Genomic DNA, 18,734 nt, shown 5'->3' with positions numbered 1-18,734 from the left:
GGACATGGCAGCAACCAACCTTGGATAGGGTAAAGGGAGCTAACAGGAATATTCACACGTCGCTATCAGTACTTTTGCATCCATTTTTTACAACTTTAATGTATCAATATATGTTATAAATTAAAATCAATAAAGGCAAAGACAAAAAATATAAGATATATGTATTGCCCTAGCCGGTTTTGCTCAGTGGTTAGAATGTCAGCCCGCAGACTGAAGGGTCCCGGTTTCGATTCCAGCTAAGGGCATGTACCTTGGTTGCAGGCTCCTCCCCCCCTTGGGGCAAGTTCAGGAGGCAAACAATTGATGTGTCTCTCTTACATCCATGTTTCTTTTTTCTCTCTCTCTCTCTCTCCCCCCCCTTCCACTCTCTCTAAAAAGCAATGGAAAAATATCCTCAGGTGAGGATTAAAAAATATATTTAACATGCTACGTGACAGATTATATTTTACAAAGATGACCACACCAATATATATTCCATTTCACATGCTTTTCTTATCATGCGATAACATGTTGGTATTACTTCATCAAGCGTGGGGTTTCATTTCCTCCACTTGAACCTGAGGGGACCTTTGTAATTGCTTGGACTAATAAAATATGAGAGAAGTAATGCTATGTGACTTCAAAGGCTAGATCATAAAAGGAGATACAGCTTCCACCTGCCCTCTCTCTCTTAAGATACTTTTCCTTGGAACCCATCCACCATGTTTCCAGGAAAACCAGGTCACATGGAGAGGGTGTGTGTGTGTGTGTGTTTGCGTGTGTTCTGGCTGAGAGACACCATCAACCATCAGATATGTCTGAGTAAATAACTTCCAATAATTTCAGCTTCCAACCTTTTAATCTTCTGAGGCCTCAGACATCAAGAAGCTGATAAACCATTCCCGCTAATAAACCATTCCCACTGTGGCCTGTCCAGATTCCTATCCCACAAAAACCATGAGACTTTATATTTTTTACATGCATGTGTTTTGAAAATGGAGTATCACTGTTTCACATTCTATCACTTAAGCGTATATCACAAATACCTTTCCTTGTCAATAGATGCCTTTATACAGCATCTATTATTAAATAAACAAATAAAGGGATGTGTTTTCTCAAAACAAATGTAGTAAGTACACTGGGTTATAGCAACTTTTATGCTGCTAATATACAAAATTCATAGCCCTACAATAAACATAAACTCATTACTATTAATTACTTCAAATTAATATGGGGCTTTCTAGTACGTATTGCACCTGATTTAAGTAGTGCTGAGTTAAAATGGAAGCTGAAACTCATGTATAAGAAATACACGAGTACATACAAATAAGAAATAAGAGCCCATTACAGATAGATATCTCGAGTATCAGTACACATACAACTCGTGTATGGGTTGAAATGGTTTATCTACGGACTTGCACAGCCCAGGGCAATCCCTAAACATCACCGGCTTCACACTGGCGTTTCCATTCGTGCAGCAGCAACTTGAGTGAGCCTCCGTGGCTCTATCTATCCATAACAGACGGTAGTGCACGTAATAATTGGCACTTCCTATATTGTTTGGGGGGGAAAAAAGTGTAGAAAGGCAGTTAACGTTGTCTTGTACGGTAAATGGGAAGCGGAAGAACCGGACGGCGAATCAGGGCGCGGAGAGGTCCTGCGGCGCAGGGGCCACCAAGCTACGGCCTGAAAGCCTAGGCGTGCTGCGGCCCCGTGAAGCGGGAAATAACAATCCTTTACCCACTCCAAGGATGTCGTGATGTTATCACCGTGCCCAACGCCCGAGTGCAAATAGTGAAGTGAGGAGTCCATCAAAAAACGCTGGTTAAAAATATCCCGGCGGGCGGCCCAGTAGCCGAAAGCAGGAAGCGAAGCCGCGACCACGCTCCAGGAAGCCGCACCCTCTCCTTTGCGGCCTCCCGCATCCCTCGGAGCCGGCCGTGCCCGGGTCACACTCTGGGACCGAGCGAGGAGCTACCACCGAGCGTTGGGCGAAGGGCAACATTACCCAGCGCCTGCCGCGACCCGAGCGACCGCTGGGCGACCCAGGGCCGGAAGTGACGCAAACGCGCCGAGCACTTCCGGAGTTGCGGGGACCGCTCTGCCGGAGGAAGCAGCGCGGGCCTTGACCGGCGTCGGCCCGCCGCCTCCGCCGCCTCCTCCTCCGCCGCGCTTGGGTCACATCCCTCTGGCCCGGCACGACCCGGCCTGGCCCGCCCGGGCTCAGCGGCCGTGGGGCCGCAGCTCCCGGTAAGTGTGAAGAGCGACTTGCGGCCTTGTTTACCCGGCGGGCCGGGGAAGGGGGTGGGCTCTCTGCGCGCCTCCCTAGCTCGGCCGGGGCTCCGCCTTCGTCACCGCCCGCGAGGCCCCAGCGCCCCCGGCAGCCGGTACTTGGTCTTAGCTCCCGCCGCCGTTCGCGGAGGGGCGGCTGAAGAATTCGGCCGTGGCGGACGATTGGCGTCTCGGTTTTTCCTCTTCACGAACGCCGCCTCAGCTCGCTGAGAGGTCAAAGCCAGCGCCACTGACCGACAGGCGCCGGCGCCTGGGCCCTCCCCAACGGGCGCGCCAGGAAACGCGTCGCCTCCGGGGCTCCCCACTCGAGTCATCGCTGGGAGCCCTCGCAGCGCCGCCCGCGCGGTTAGTTAACGTCCGTCTGTGAAGGTGTGAAGGGTCCCCCAACGCGTGGACTCCGTGTCCTCGCGGATTTCCTGGCTCCTTGGAAGGGACATGCGGCCCAGGGGCTGAGTCGCTGCGTCGCCGCCTCGCCGGACGCCGCTGTGCTTCCCATAGGAGAGTCAGCAGTGTTCTCGGACGACTTCACCTCAGTTCTGATTGTCGCTCTGTCCCATAGAACTTTCTGTCACAATGGACATATTCTATACCTTTGCTGTTACGTGGGATAGCCTCTAGCCACATGTGGCCATTAAGCATTTGACTTGTGGCTAGGGCGACTGAAACACCAAATTTAAAATTGTTTTAAGTTAAAACTTAACCGTGTGTGGCTAGCGGCTACCGTATTTGACGGTACAGGGTTTTGAAACTAAGTTGGTACATAATTTTGTGCCAAGTGGTTTTCTTCGGAGATGTAGACTTAGTAGATGACCATTCACGGCTAAATGTTGTATCTGGAATAAATGTCCGACTCACCAAAAAGTCTCTATTCTTGTCAACTTTAAACTGAAAAGTCTTCAGTTTGGATCCTTTAGCCCAGGGTGGGTGTCAGTCAGGTCTTTGGCTCGGGGGAAAATAATTTATTTTACTCCTTTTTTGTCTGGGATGTAGGGATAATATTTAACATCTAAGAAAAATCAAAGTGTTATCAAGTCTGTTAATAAGGCAGTGTCATACTGGCCCCTTTGAGCAATGACAGCACTCTTTCAAGTAGAACAGGGATACTTAATTTTGAAAAGATTAAAATTGCCCTGGCTGGTGTGGCTCGGTTGGTTGGAGTGTCATCCCATACTCTGAAAGGGTCACAGGTTCAATTCCTGGTCACGGCACATGCCCAGGTTGTGGTCCCCTGTCAGGGTGCTCACGGAACACAACCGATGTTTTCTCTCTCTCTCTCTCTCTCTCTCTCTCTAAAACAAAAAAAACAAAACATTTTCTCAGGTGAGGATTAAAAAAAAACAAATTAAAATTAAGTGTGTATTTAAGTCTGAACCAGTAAGTACAAAATGGCATTCTCTTTTCAGGTTCCCCTATGGTAGGGGAGCCTGAAGTTTTCCTCTGCTTCTTGAAAACTTAGTTGGTGAGAAGCCTGGGCAATCTCTAAGCCCAAATCCTGGGGAGAAGTCCAGAGAAAGTGAAAAGCGTGCTCTTTTGTTGTGATTCTGGAGGTAACTTTGTGGATGATAGTATTAGACTCTCTAGGAGGGTAATGGGGGAGTTATGAACCACCATAGGCCATGAATCTGGTGGAAGTATGACCCTGGGCTCTTTTGTTGCCAGCAGTGTGGTCCTGGGCAAGTTACTTAACCTTTTTGAATTCTATAGTTTCCTCATTTGTAAGAAGGAGGTGATGATCACTTTGTATGGTTGTGAAAATTTACTGAGAATGAGTCTGATCTGAAATTGGCTGTCATGTGAGCCATTATTGACAGTGGTATTTTGTAGATAGGAGCAATATTCTTAGATTGTTTGCCCAGTAAGCAGTATCTTATATAAAAACAAAAGGAAAAGAAAAAAAATTTTTTTTTTTTTAAGTCAATTATTCCTTTACTATTTTGAAAATAATCTTCTACAGTCATTGTTTGAACTTTGATTTTCATTTAGTTTATATTTGCCTATTTGTGTTTGGAAGTTGTAAACTCTGATTTCCAAGAAATTCTAAAGGATAAAGAAATAGACATAACATTTCTAGTTGAGTAACTAAGCAAGTAGTACTTACTTAGTCTTGGGTAGTGGGATCTGTATTTCTGTGAGTCAGGTGTCCCTTTGAGCATGTCAGAAGAGAGGTGGGGGATGGGGTGTTAATATTGCCTACTGGCATCCTGTAGGGGACATTTATTTATTTACTTTTTATTTTTTAATTTATTGATTTTAGGGGGAGAGAGAGAAGTATCAATTTGTTGAATGCATTCATTGGTTGGTTGTTTGTATGTGCCCTGACCAGGGACCGCAACCTCAGCGTATCAGGATAACACTCTAACCAACTAAGCTACCCAGCCAGGGCCTAATATTTTTTATTTGAAAATAATTTTTTTCATAAGTAAAGTGAGGTCTGAAGTATTGGCAGTATTCTGTGTTAGATTACCACAGTGTAGGCCACTCTATAGTAAAAGTCCAATTTTGATTCAGTTACAATTTACTTTGTCAGCACTTAGGATTGAATGATAGGAGTAAAGTGGTTGGCTTTTAAACTGAGAGAGAGAATTGGGTGAATATATTTCCATCACCAGTGTCCCAAGTTAGATCATTTTCAGCTATTTACTTTGAATGCTTGCTTTGTTTAGAAGGCCATGTAACTTGTCAATATAATTATGACAAATGGATTTCTGTGGGCCATATAAGAAAATACAGTTTACCCTTGAACAGTGTGGAGGTTAGGGGCATTGACCCTCTGCACAGTCAAAACTCTAATTGAAACTCTATCAATAACTTTATTATTGATTTTGAGAGAGAGAGAAACATCAAGTTCTACTTATTTATGCATTCTTTGATTGCTTTTTGTATGTGCCCTGACCAGGGATCGAACCTGCAACCTTGGTGTATCAGGCTGACACACTAACCAACTGAGCTACCCAGCTAGGGCTATGTATAACTTTTGACTCCCTAAATACTAAACTGATAGCCTACTGTTGACCAATAACATAAACATCAATTAACATATTTTGTATGTTACATTTATTAGGTACTGTATTATTACAATAAAGTAATGTCTTTGCTTTTTAAAAATAAGTTTGCAAGAGTAGGGTACCAGTTTAAAAATATATAAATAGAATTCTCTCTTTTCATTTTAGATGGAAATTATATGACAATATTTGGATAACATCTTCTTGAAAGATCTTCAAGGATTACAGGTATTTTTAATTTAAAAATTAACTTCTTCTAAAGGAAAAATACCATAGTTCAGATCAGTTGTGAATTGGTGGTTGTACCATATAAAATAGTTTGTTAAAAGTGAAATTGCAAATATTATGTTTACTGTCCTCTTATTAATGTGATTTTAAAAAATTGGGCATTTATAGTTAACATCAAACTTAGATTCACTGATCTTTTCTTTTATTAAAACATGGCTCTACAGTCTTCTAGACTGGTTCAGTGTATATGCATATTCAGTGTATATGCATTTTTAATCTTTGTTTTAATTATGTTGTGTGTTTTTTATTAGAGAGAGAGATTATCTACTTCAAATAGACTGTACATTTGTTTTTAATCCAGATTTGATTGTATAAATTATTATTATTTTTTAATTCTCACCAGAGGATATTTTTTTCACTACTTTTCTGAGAGTGGGAGGGATGGAGGCGGGAGAGAGACACACCAATTGGCTGCCTCCTGTGCGTGCCCTGACCTGGGTTGGGGATCAGGCCTGCAACCAAGGTACATGCCCCTGGGCCTGGATTGAACCTGGGACCCTTTGGTCTGCAGGCCATCGCTCTAACCCCTGAGCCAAACCAGCTAGGGTTGGTTGTGTAAATTATTTACATACTATTCAATTCAAATGCTCTTGCATTTTAAGGTTCTGTTAGCTTTTACATTTATGTCAGTATTTGATACTGTTCTTTGCAAATGATCACTTGAAGTAGTACTTGTGCAGAGAAGTTAATGGGTATTTGCCAGAATCTTCTTTGAGTTAAAGTTGGTACTTGTGAGTATTTAGCTTTCTCAGCTAGAGCTCTGTTCATTTCTGTGTAATTGAGTAACATTTTGATCTGGGAGGATTTTTCAGTAGTTGCTTTCATTTGAACTCTTCGCCCTAAGTAGATTCTGCTTTTCCGTAGCCTTGATCCTGCTAGGACAGGAGAATGTCTACAATTTTCCTTCACTATTAGGTCAGTGTCTTTGCCTCTCAGTACCCCTTTTAAAGGATCAGTAAAACCCTTTAAGACTGAATCAGGCCCTTGCTGGTGTGGCTCGGTTGGGCTTCATCCAGTGCACTGAAAGGTTGACAGTTCGATTCCGGTCAGAGCACATGCCTGTGTTGCGGGCTTGATCAAGCCCGGTAGGGGGTGTGCAGGAGGTATCAGATTATCAGATCAATGATTTGTTCTCACATCAATGTTTCTTCTCTCTCTCTCTTAAAAAAAAAAACCAAAAAACCTAGGATCCAGGAGATCGAGATTTGATTCTGGGACAGGGACACATTCCCGGGTTGCAGGCTCAATCCCCAGTAGGGGGCATGCAGGAGGCAGCCAATCAATGACTCATCGTTGATGTTTCTCTCCCTCTCTCCCTTCCTCTCTCTGAAATCAACAAAGATATGTTTTTTAAAATCTTAAAAAAAAAAAAAAAAAAGACTGAGTCAGTTAACTTTGCTGACTAGAGAATGTTGAAGAGCTATGTGGCTTTTATTTTTTCTTTACTAACTATGCACCTGCTTTCCAGATATCTGAGAGCAGTGTCTGTGAAATAGTCATATTCTTTTCCTAGATATTTTACTGAGAACTGTGTCCCTATATCTGTACTGCCTGTGTCACCACTAAGTGGGGCATGACTAACAATAAGATTTTAAACTTTGCTAGTTCAACCTTTAGGTTGCTTCCCCGTGGGCAGCTGTGGGGCTGTGCTTCTCAAAGACTCTGGCAGAAAGAACAAGTCCATGGGAATTTGACTCATTGACATAGAGCAGACAGCCTTACTCTTTCATGCTAGGCCTTTCCTGTGAAGTTACCATTGTCAGCCACTTTAGCCCCTCCAGGAAAAGGTTTCCTTTGATAAGTCTGGGCAGGGAGATGATGGTGAGGTAACCTGTATGAGACCCAGAGTTGGGAATAGGCCCTAGTGGGGGTAGGGCCAGGGATATGCCATTTTGATTCTTGAATGACTTCTGTTACAACTTCTCACAGTGAAAGTAGCTAACACCTGTTTTTTTCTTTTTCTTCCTTAGAAGACAAAAACACTAATGCATTTGAGAAAGTGGTAAAGTTTGGGGGGAGGGGAAAAAACCCTGCTTTCCTGATTTGCAACTTGGCTGGATGCTAAGATGTCTGTGGACATGAATAGCCAAGGGTCTGACAGTAATGAAGAGGACTATGACCCAAACTGTGAAGAAGAGGAAGAGGACGAGGACCCTGGGGACATTGAGGACTATTATGTGGGAGTAGCCAGCGATGTGGAGCAGCAGGGGGCTGATGCCTTTGATCCTGAGGAGTACCAGTTCACCTGCTTGACCTACAAGGAGTCCGAGGGTGCTCTCAATGAGCACATGACCAGCTTAGCCTCAGTCCTAAAGGTGAGCAGTGTTGTCAATTCCAAGTGTAATCCCCCCTAATTAAATCTAAATATGAGCTGTTGCTAACTACTGTTTCCTCCAGACTGATTGAATGGCCCTGTAGCTTGAAGCCAAATTTGAGTATATGTTGCATCATTTGGATACATTTGATGCATTTACTTTATTTTCTGATATATGGGTATCTAAGACCCTCAGATTCCCAAACTGCTAAGAATTAGGAGGGGTGGGGTGGATTCAGGAAAGATAGAACAGAAGTGTAAAGAAGCAGAATTGCATAGATTAACACTTGTTTAAGAAAGTGAGTCTTATGAAACTTTATTAGGTAAAATATGATAAGCATCATAATCACCATCTTCCACACAACCATGTGTGAGTGACTGATAAATGTCTTGAGAAGTACCCAGATCCCCTGTTTGCCCTAAATAATCAGTGCCTCTGGGCTGATGACCTCATTTGTTTCATATACTGGTGACTAATCTAATGTTGGAAGAAATCTTACAGCAATAACTGTAAGAATAAAGTAAGTTCTCATAGCTTTTATTTCACTGATTTGAGGGGGCTGTTAATACGGAAATTTTAAAGAATTAACAAAGTTGGTATTCTAGGAAGAATCTTATTTTTAACACTTAACTGGCTTACTTTCCTTTTCTTTTTTAATTTTTATTGATTTTTAGAGAGGGAGGAAGAGAGAGAGAGAGAGAAACATCGATGTAAGGGAGACATACCGATCCGTTGCCTCCCATATGCTTCCTTGCTGGGGACTGGAGCCCGCAGCCTAGATACGTACCTTGACTGGGAATGAACCTGTGCGTGGGACCATGCTCCAACCAACTGAGCCACCCAGCCAGGGTGCATAGTTTTCAATGCCTTTCACCTCAGGCCAGTTACTGTTCTTATTATGTACATTGTGTAGTATGTAATATTACACTAGTACATAGTATATTCACATACAACACTGTGTACTGTGAATATTTTTACAGTCACTTAGCCAGTTTCTCAGCATGTTTCTTTCTCCTCTATGTTGTCCATTATGTGAAACTGGGCACATTTTTATTATTTTACTGTTTTCACTCATCTTCCTTCAGGAACTATTGTATGGACTTTGTTGTTTGCTTGAAATCGAAGGTCAAGGGTATATTGGCTTGATTGCAATCAAATAATCATCTTGTTGGTATTTATGTGGAAATAACCATGTGCCGTATATGATTTCTATAATAGTTTACTAGTTTAGGGATTTTTTTTCCCGAGTGGTCAGCAAAGGCTAATATCTTGGATTTAGATACTCAGGGCTTTATTAGCAATTAGCTAGAAGCTGAATGCTAGAGCTTTTTTGTGACTTATTCCTAGAAGTGATTGCAGACTTTCTCTTTTGTGCTCAGCAGAAAACTCTGCACTCCTGGGTTTGGGATTTCTGTACCGTAGCTATAGCAAAGCTGCTGGAACCTCTGTTTCTAGAGGGCATTGCCCTAGTAGAAAAAAGGCATCAGGTTTCTTTCTACCTCTCCATGCATACCTCTCCCTGTCTGGTCAGCTAGCTGCTTTTGCTTTAAACATTGTCAGTTTATACACAGTATTGGTGTTTAAAATTAGAAAAGGAATTGTCAGGTGTGTGGCTATGCATGAGGCAGTATCAGTTGACTGAATTCATCGAAATCTTTCCATCTATGCATAGGAATTCTCAGATTGTCAAAGCCTTTGCTGACTTTCCTATTCTGCTAGAGACAGCTGAGGGGCCCAGGCACCTGTCTCTTCCATCTTTTTTTTGTGGTAAAATATATATAACGTAAAACTTGCCATTTTACAGCCTCCTTATTAGGCTGACATACGGTCAGCCCCCTGACAGGCCTTCTCTCCTGAGAAAGCCCTCCTCACCGTTTAGTACCCTCAGGGCTCCTTCAGAGTGTGGCTTTTGCTTTCCCTGAGCAAGCCTTCTTAACCCCTAGAAAACAGTGGTTGTCCCCTCTGTTGGTCTCAGTGCCCAGATGTTACAGCCCATATGTGTTAGATCATATACTGCAGTCTTCTGACTGCTTTGTGTTGTTTTACCTTTTACATGTATTTTTGCACACTCTCTCCCCCTAGATTGTTCTTGGAGGGTAGGAACTGCTTTATATATTATCTCCCCCATCATTCCTGTCAGTATTTCATCCATAGTAGGTATTAATAATTTCTTGGATACTTGTGGATTTTGTCAACTGTTGATGATAGTCATTGAAGATATTGGTGTGAGTTAGATTCCCTAGGGCCTGCTGTACATCCTCTCTACTGTCATGGAAGGGCAGTATTCTGGCCCTCAAGGTCATGAAAAGAAGGAACAAAAAGAACCTGGCATAGAGATGAAGGGATAAAAAGAGATGTGAGAAAGTTGAAACACAAGGAAAGAGTTTAAGAGAAAATGGAGCAAAAAGGAAAATAATCTGGAAATTTAGATGATGCTAGAGGTTAGATTTTTCCCCCCCTTCCTAAACTTTACTGAGGAGCATGTTAAGACCATTTTCTTGCTGGGGCTGGGCCACAAGGGACTCAGTGATGTTCTAAGTGGTTTGGGGATTTGACAGAGAGGTCAGGCAGAAATCACATGTTTAATAATAAAGAAGACGCATGGATTTGAATTTATGTCACATCTGTCCCCCTGGGTCTCATAGTGCCCTATGCCAGAGCAAACTGTGGTCTTGAACCATTGCCTGGCCTCTGCCAGCAGGCACTGAAGTGGATTACACAGTGGGGAAAATAGATAAATGAAGGAATCCTCTTTCAGGCTGGCTAAAAACTAGCATTTTTATTTTTATTTTTTATTTTTTTAAAATATATCTTTATTGATTTCAGAGAGAGGAAAGGAGAGGGAGAGAGAGAGAGACAGAAACATCAATGATGAGAGAGTCATTGATCGAGCCCACAACCTGGGCATGTGCCCTGACCGGGAATCGAACCCCGATCGCCTGGATCCTAGGTCGACGCTCAACTGCTGAGCCACGCCCGGCCGGGCTTTATTTTTATAATTAAAATTTTTTGAGACAAGGGAATAATTGAAGTGCTGAGTTGACAAAATGGCGTTCACAGGTGCTTTGTCTACTATAGCTCCCTGTTGCATGTATGTCTGGATGGAGATCAGTAGTCGTCCCCAGATCACTACTGATTTTCCCATTGGTCATGAAGCTGTTTATACAACTCTGTCACATAATGAGATATTTCATTCTTATATGATTTAGGTGCTGTTTGGGCTAGTAGGAAATGTCATGTGTATGTCATTTAAAATTACAGTTTTGCGGAGAGCTGCCTATGATCAAAAGCTAAGTTTGAGGAGTGGCTTGAATTTTTCACTGTTACTCATGTCTGTGTTACTTGTTTTGTGTGTGCTGGCAGTTGCCTATGGATGAGCCATAGTCTAGCGTAAAGTTAAGCCTTTTATTGCCTTTTGGGATTTGATGTCTCTTAAGTAGAAAAACCCCAACTGTCTGAGACACTGAGCATTTGGTTTAGTGAGGGCCTCTCGTGTGAGAGGGTAACTTCCAATATGTGTTCTGGGACTGGTCCATGAGTAACATCATTAATTGAGAAAGGGAAGTGCCCGGAAAATCAGATCAAGGGCTGAGGATAGACAATAGACAAAATGCTTATCTCTTATTGGGGGGGCTGGGGGAGACACACACGCAACCACTATTGTTCAAATAATGGCAAAACAAGAAGCATTGTTTTGAGAATGAGCTATTATCATACACAAATGTAATAGTGAGAGATGTGATGATTGGCAAGTGAAGTATTGTGTTGTAGGAGGGGGGAAAATATCTGACAGATGTTTTTAGCAATCATATATGAGCTTTTAAAGAAAACAGTTACTTTTTTTACACACTATATTTATTTTTTTATGAAACTTATACAAAGATTATTTTATTGTTATAGATGAGAGAGGCCCTTTCTAGTAATAACAGGCATTTTTAATACAGTATGTTTAATACTTAGCCAAGAAGAATTTTGTCCTTCAGTGAATGCTATTAGTACTGTTCCATGAAACTCATGAAGCATTTGCTGTCAACCTGCTCAGGAAGGGGCTCATGATAGAGCCCAGACAGAGCTAGGCGACTTTCCTTGGTGATGCGCCAGAAGTGTCTACTGCATTGTGCACTCCTTCTCTCAGCAGCATGTTAGGGGTGTGGGCAGAAGAGGTGGAATGTTGTACTGCGCACCACCCAATTGCTTAAGAAGGGAGAAGAGATAGTTTACTTTGGGCTAGATCTAGTGTAGAGTGAGCTATCTGAGCTTTATATTGACAGGAAAACCTTGAAGGTGTGGTGGAAGGGCAGTTCAGGTAACAGAAGTCCAGACCCAGTGGTTTGATAAGCACGAGGGTAGGAAAGTTAATTTCTCTGCGGGGGTGGGAGACAGAGATGTACAGATAAAAGGGATAAAATATGGATTGTAAATGCAATCTGAAGTGTCTTTACTGTTGGAAGGAACAGATTTTTTAAACTTTCAACACTGAACTATGCTGCTCACTTCTCAAGCCTAGGATTGGAGAAATAAGCTGGTTATTTTAAGTGTTTTTACTACAGTTCTTGCTCTTTGAATTGCTGTATTAAATGCAGTAGAGCTGGGGAAATGTTCCCTAGAACACGGTTCTGCCCCCGTCTTGCTCGAATTCGTTTTAGAATCTAGTGTTTGTTATTCAGCAAAATATGGCTGGAAAATGTCTTGAGATTCTTTTGTGGATTATTATTCCTCTTTGTGGATGAATCATAATGAGTTTATAGGGCTTCTGACTCTTAAGTACAGAAGTCTTTATAGTCCCAATTTCAAAACAACCTGGTTTCTATGCATTTGTCACTTGTATCAAGCAATTGGTGTTCTTGGTTTTTTGTTTGTTTTTTAATTGTTTTTAGAGAGAGAGAGGAAGGGAAAGAGAAATATCAATTTGTTGTTCCACTTATTTATGCAATCATTGGTTGAATCTTGTATGTGCCTTGACTGGGAATAAAACCTACCTTGGCATATCAGGATGATGCTCTAACCAACTGAGCTACCTAGCCAGGGCGTGTAATTGATGTTCTTAACATGAAGTACCTTATGTTTAGCCTTTCTCTTAAGTGGCACCAAGTCTTTGTATAACATCTGACGGTGACTTAAATTTTATTTATTAAGTAAACTTTTTAATATCCTGATGTAGCTGAATTTTAAGACTTTTGTTATTATTTATATAGTTATTAAGTAATGGTGTTGTGGTTTTTTAAATTACTACTCATGGGAAAGTATCTTCAAGCTGAGCATAGTAACACTGTTTGTGTGCTGAGCAGCCATCTCATTTCTATTTTTATGACCTGATGTCAGGTTTCTTTGCATGCTAGAATCTAAATGAAATCCCTGTATTCCAAATTGTTGGTTGTTAGTGGGTGTGCTTATATACTTCACGATGCTAGTCTGGAAGTCTGATGTGTGTTTTACTGATATATAAATTAATTTTTAAAAGGGAAATGGGAAATGTCCAGAGTGACATTGAGAATTGTCTAAGTACAACTAGTGCTGGAGCTGTCCCTATCTTGCCAGCTTACAAAGGTTATTGTCATCATTGACTTTGTGTGCTCACTGTGTACTTGGCACCACACACAACATGTTCATCACCTTCCAGAAAAGAAGCCCTTCATCAAAGTCAAGGCCAGCTTTCATTGTAGTCTTTTTGTTGTGCTTTCACACTTCCTTAGGAACCATGTAAACCATGTGTAATCAAGGGGTGATTCTAATCCACACTTGTGTCTTAGTCCTGAATTTATTTATATTTAAATTTTTTTGTGGATGTTATTGCAATATTAAAGAAAGACTATCGTTCATAATTCCATTAACCTAAAATAAGCTTTCTGCCTTGTTTATTATCCTTCAGGTATTTTCCATATTCATACATATTATTACTGTGCTGCAATTCATTCATTTATTCAACCAATATTATTGTTTGTGCCAGGCACTGGAAAAATAGCTGTGAACAAAATAGACAAAAATCTCTACCCTGGTCGACATTATATTCTAGTAATCATTATGTATATGTGTTTTCATGTATATGTCAAACATTTCCCTATTTTTACTTCATTGTCATAGATTACTGTAGATGCCCGTATAGTACACCATCTTGTTCTTGAACCATAGTTTGCTCAAACTTTCCCTGTTGGGCATTTAGGTGAATACTTAGTGTTACAGCTGTTGGAGAATGGTTATATTGCTATGAGCATGTTCATGGAATGTGGCCTTTGTGTCTGTTGGGACTTGGCTAGAGCCTTGGCTAGTGGTAAGATGATTGGGCTCTAGTCCCTTTTCTGCCATTTAATATAACATGACCTTGGGCAAGTTCCTCAACATCGCTAAACTTTAGTTTTCTCATCTATAGAATAATGATGATGATACCTCCTTCACAGCATTAGATGAGATAGTGCATGTCAAGTTCCTGGCACGTGAATGTTCAAGTAAATGCTTGGTTATGGTGGAGGCAGGGCAAGAGCAGAACAGTGGGAGTGTTGTTTTCATACTTTTGCTGTGGTTCCTTAAAACACTTTCTCAGGATTTCGTGCTTTGAGTCATAGAGTAGGAGCCACATGGATGAAAGGCTCTAGATGACATATAGCTGACTGATGCCTCTGAGTGTGCATGTGTGGTTGGGTCATGTACTTTGGATTCTTTTGCCTTCATCTAGAGCCTCTGGTGCCCTTCTCCTGGGGCCCAGTAATAAGAAAAGTAGAAATTATGCAAAATGAATTTTGCATTGGGGCCAGGAAGACAATAAGAAGATACAGGGATATATAGCTTATCTGTTGTTCCTACATTTCTGGTTGACTACAGTGTTTCGTATGTGTGTACGTGTGTGTGTATGTATTTTTTACTTTGTCTTTGCCCCTGTTGCTCTAACAAAAATTTAAAGGATTAGATTTCTCTGCCCAAAAGAGAGAAGATTTGAGAAAGTCATAGAGTGAGACAGCAGGGAGCTTCTTATGTTGCTCTATCTGAAATGTGTCTGCCCTGTGCCTTGATTACTTAAACTGGCATGAATTGTCAGAATTTGTAGCTTATGTTGTGTTCCCTTGTCTTTGAACTATCACAAACCTTCATAAACACAAAATGTTTTTACTGTGATAACTACAAGTTACCAACCATAAATAAAGAAAATAGGCAGGATGAGTGAGAGGTTTGTTTGAAGATTTTAACGGGAGAACAAAGCTGTTCTTATAATCCTGAACAAAGGGTGGTCCCTGTATCTGGGAAAGTTGTTCTCTTTGACTAGCAGTTTCTTTTCTGTCCAGTACTTGCTCTACCCATTTTCATTTATCCCTTATTTTAGGCTTTTACCAGTCTCTTCAGTGCTCTCACAATCATTTTTCCAGAGTCTGTATTTAACCTTGCCTTTTTTTTTTTTTTTTTTTTTACAAGAAATAACTCCAATGCTATTAAACTTAGCTTCCTAGATTCTCTATCTTAATTGGTGGTAACACCATTCATCAAACTGGAAACTGAAGATTTACCCTTGACTCCCTTCTACCATGAAGCCCTCCCTGATCCCTAAGCAAGTCCGCCACTCTTGTCTCTGTACAACTGTGTACATATTTTCTTGGTGTGTACTTGCACTGATTGCAGATTAGTTGTTTGTAAACCACTAGGGCTTGAAATCTTTGTGATAGAGGTCTACATTTTTTTCTTTGCATAATAGCACCTAGCAAAAATTTCTAGTTATGTTTTGTTCTCAGTAAGAGTTGCGTATTGTTGACCTGCTTGTATAAGTCCAGTCAGTAGATGCAAAAGTTGAGAATTAACCCCAAAGCTCTTTCTGTATGCTCCTATTTGTAAATAGAGGACATGTTTGACAAAGGGCTTCCGTGAAGGAAGCTGGTCTCTAAGTAGAGATAGGATATACCTGATGGATGTGTGGTTCCCAGCTTGGGATGCATGTCAAAATTAGTTTTGGCAATTCTGATACAGGAGCCTGAACTTCATGCAGACATAATGAAACAGACTCTTCAGAGGTGAGGCAAGGTATTTTACATTATATTTATGTGGAAGTACAAAAAATTTGTGAAATGATTCAGGTTATCAAAGTGAGGAGGGAGGAGTGCATCCTGTCTTTGGCTGCTCAAAGGATGTGTCCAACATTCAGAGTGCACTGGTTTTGTAACCACAGTTGGTAGTAGATATCTACTGCTGAACTGTTTTCAAGTTGGATAGGTATCCTGTAGTATTTTTGATGTCTAAATGTACTTTCATATTTCATTGATCACCAAGATAAAAGTGGGTTCTTATGTCTATGGTGATAATGAGTAGCTGTAAAAATGACTAATAGTATATGCAATCATAAATACAATGTGAATGTTTTTAAAGTTGTGAATTTTATGACACTGTAGTAGAGAAGGTCAAATCTTTTTTGCCAGCTTATTAACATTGGCTTCTGATTCAAAATGGTTGGCTGCCCTCACATACCTTTGTTCTCCTTCCATTTGTTTTTATTTGTCTGGTATTCAAATGTCTGTAGCAGTTTTATTAAACAGCCAAAAACTGGAAACAACGCAAATATCCACAAACAGGTGAATAAACAAATAGTGGCATGCCCGTAGAATAACGTGCTTCTCATCAGTATAAAAACAATGAACTGCTCGTTCGTGTAAGCATCATTGATAAATCTCAGAATAACTATGCTATATGAGGGAATTCAGGGGGAACAAAGAGTAAACACTTTATGATTTCAATTATATAAATTCTAGAAAATGCCAACTAATCTGTTGTAAAGGAAAGTAAATCAGTGGTTACCTGGAGAGTTGAGGAAGGCAGGGAGAGAAAGGTTATTAAAGAGCATGAGGTAAATATGGGGTGTCCTCCATTTTTAAATATTATGAAAATGAAAGTAAAGGCATATATAAGTTATCAACTCATAATAACAAGGAGAACAGGTTGTGGAGACATTATTGCACATGGGAGCCAGCTTGTAGAGTCTGTGGGCTCTGATAATGACTGACAAAGGCTAAAAGAAATAAGTGTGCTGTAAATGGGGGGATTAATTAAATGTCTATGTAGAACAGTCAACTCAGCCCCCACTTTGTCTGTGGGCAAAATAATCTCATTTTTATGAAATAGAATAACCTGGGAAGAAATAGGGCCCTTAGAGTGTGTGAGATTTGACTGACCTCATTGGTCACTTTGAGGGCCCTTGAATCTTGAGTAATAGCTATCTCTGATGGATCACCCTAAAGAAAAGTCAGTTCATAGACTCTGTCCATGTACACAGAGTTAGGATTCGTTTTCCTGACACACAGCTTCCCCTCCCTTTCAAAATTGTAATATTCATCTAAAAGTAACCATTTTAAAGGATACGATTCAGTGGCAGTACATTCACAGTGTTGTACAACCATCATCTTTATCTAGTTCTAATATCCCAAAAGGAAACCTGGTACCCATTAAGCATTTACTCTCCATTCCTCCCAGCCCCTGGCAATCATTAATCTGTTTTCTGTTTTCATGGATTTACTTATTTTATATATGTTATATAGGTCATGCAACATATGACCTTTTGTGTCTGGTTGTTTTAACTTAGCATAATGTTTTTGAGGTTTATCCAAGTTGTAGCATGTATCAGTACTTCATTCTTTTTTTGGTGACTCTTAGTTTTTTTAAATGTGAATGGCTAACCAAGAATCACTGACATTGAGGGAAACATGCAAAATGAAAGAGAAATGGAAAAATTAACCTTACCTGAAACAGACCATTAGATAAGTTTGCTTGTTTTTAGAAGCACACTATTTAGTATTCTCCAAGATATTCAAGAAGATGTGGCATCTATAAAACAGAGGTGCCATCAGGAAAAAACAATCAGAAGGAGCTTGTGAAGATGAATTTGGGTTTACCAAATTAAAAAAGATTCTGTAGATAGAGCAGAAGGTAAAATCAAGAAAATCTCTCAATATACAGCCAAAATAACAGGCAAAAAAAAAAAAAAAAAAGTGAAAAAAGAGACATAGAGGATCATTCTAGAGATCCAGCATCTAGTAGAATTTCTGGAAAGTGAGAACAAAAAATTGCAAGGAGGAAAATACTAAAAACTGTAAGAAAATTTCCAGGAACTAAAGAGAAGAGCAATCTTTATATCTAAAGGATTTATCCATTTCCCAGAAGAATAAAGACCATCTGTTAGAATTGTCACTGTGATATTTCAGAAAAACAAGGATAGACAGAAAACCCTAAAAGTTTCCATAAAGACATAGCAGTTTTCTAAAAGAAATGGGAACCAAATGTTTCAGCAACAGCGACAACCAAAAGACAATACAGCAATGGTCTTCAAAGTCTTGAGGTAAAATGGTTTTGAACCTAGAATTCTGTCATTGCAAAATAAACTCATTTTCAGACATCAAGGACTTTCAATATTTACTTCCCTTGTAACTTTTCTGATGTATTTACTTGCAGATGAAAATCAAAAAAGAGGAAAGTAAAGAATTCAAGAAATGGTTGAATTAATCTAGTAGTCAACCGAAAAGTCTCATGATGTTACCTATACAACAGGCGTGCAAAGTATTCAGCCCACATTTGAACAGAATTTTGTGGGATCCAAGGAAAACTTCTTCAGGAATAGGAGTGGGATAGATTCCAAGCAATAAACAGAATGAAGAAGCTGGAAGATTGTTGGGATACAGTGAAGAAATCATAGAACTCTTTACAAGGGAATCTACCCCTTCAAACTAGGAAAACTACACAAAAAATTAATGAGCCAAATATAAAGCAAACACATGTGGCACAAGTATGAATAATTGGCGGCGACTAAAGATAATGTATGAACATTCTCCTTTGAATAGCCCAACAGTAATAACATTGGAAGCACAAACAAAAAAAGTGCAATTCTGGTCGTGTA

The 18,734-nt window shown here is 40.4% G+C and overlaps 1 protein-coding gene and 1 pseudogene across 2 annotated transcripts in view; both read left to right on the top strand.

Annotated features, from left to right (window-relative positions):
* The first annotated feature begins 2,133 nt into the window (after positions 1-2,133).
* The window catches only part of ARIH2 (ariadne RBR E3 ubiquitin protein ligase 2), a 46,790-nt gene continuing 30,189 nt past the window's right edge, over positions 2,134-18,734 (top strand). Inside the window, exons 1-3 of one of the 2 annotated variants that reach the window (XM_016202832.2) lie at positions 2,134-2,229; positions 5,442-5,501; positions 7,532-7,876. In XM_016202832.2, the coding sequence (XP_016058318.1) occupies positions 7,628-7,876 (249 nt within the window). In that variant the 5' untranslated portion in view covers positions 2,134-2,229; positions 5,442-5,501; positions 7,532-7,627. Of the gene's footprint in view, positions 2,230-5,441; positions 5,502-7,531; positions 7,877-18,734 lie in introns of those variants that run through there. The other variant, XM_087824763.1, reaches the window with a different exon arrangement.
* LOC148091387 (small nucleolar RNA SNORA42/SNORA80 family) lies at positions 10,476-10,600 on the top strand (annotated as a pseudogene).

Source organism: Miniopterus natalensis, chromosome 15 (genome assembly GCF_054644295.1).
Source record: "Miniopterus natalensis isolate mMinNat1 chromosome 15, mMinNat1.hap1, whole genome shotgun sequence".
Taxonomy (NCBI): Eukaryota; Metazoa; Chordata; class Mammalia; order Chiroptera; family Miniopteridae; genus Miniopterus; species Miniopterus natalensis.
Note: the sequence above shows the minus strand (reverse complement) of the source record. Positions and strands in the feature narration are given on the sequence as shown.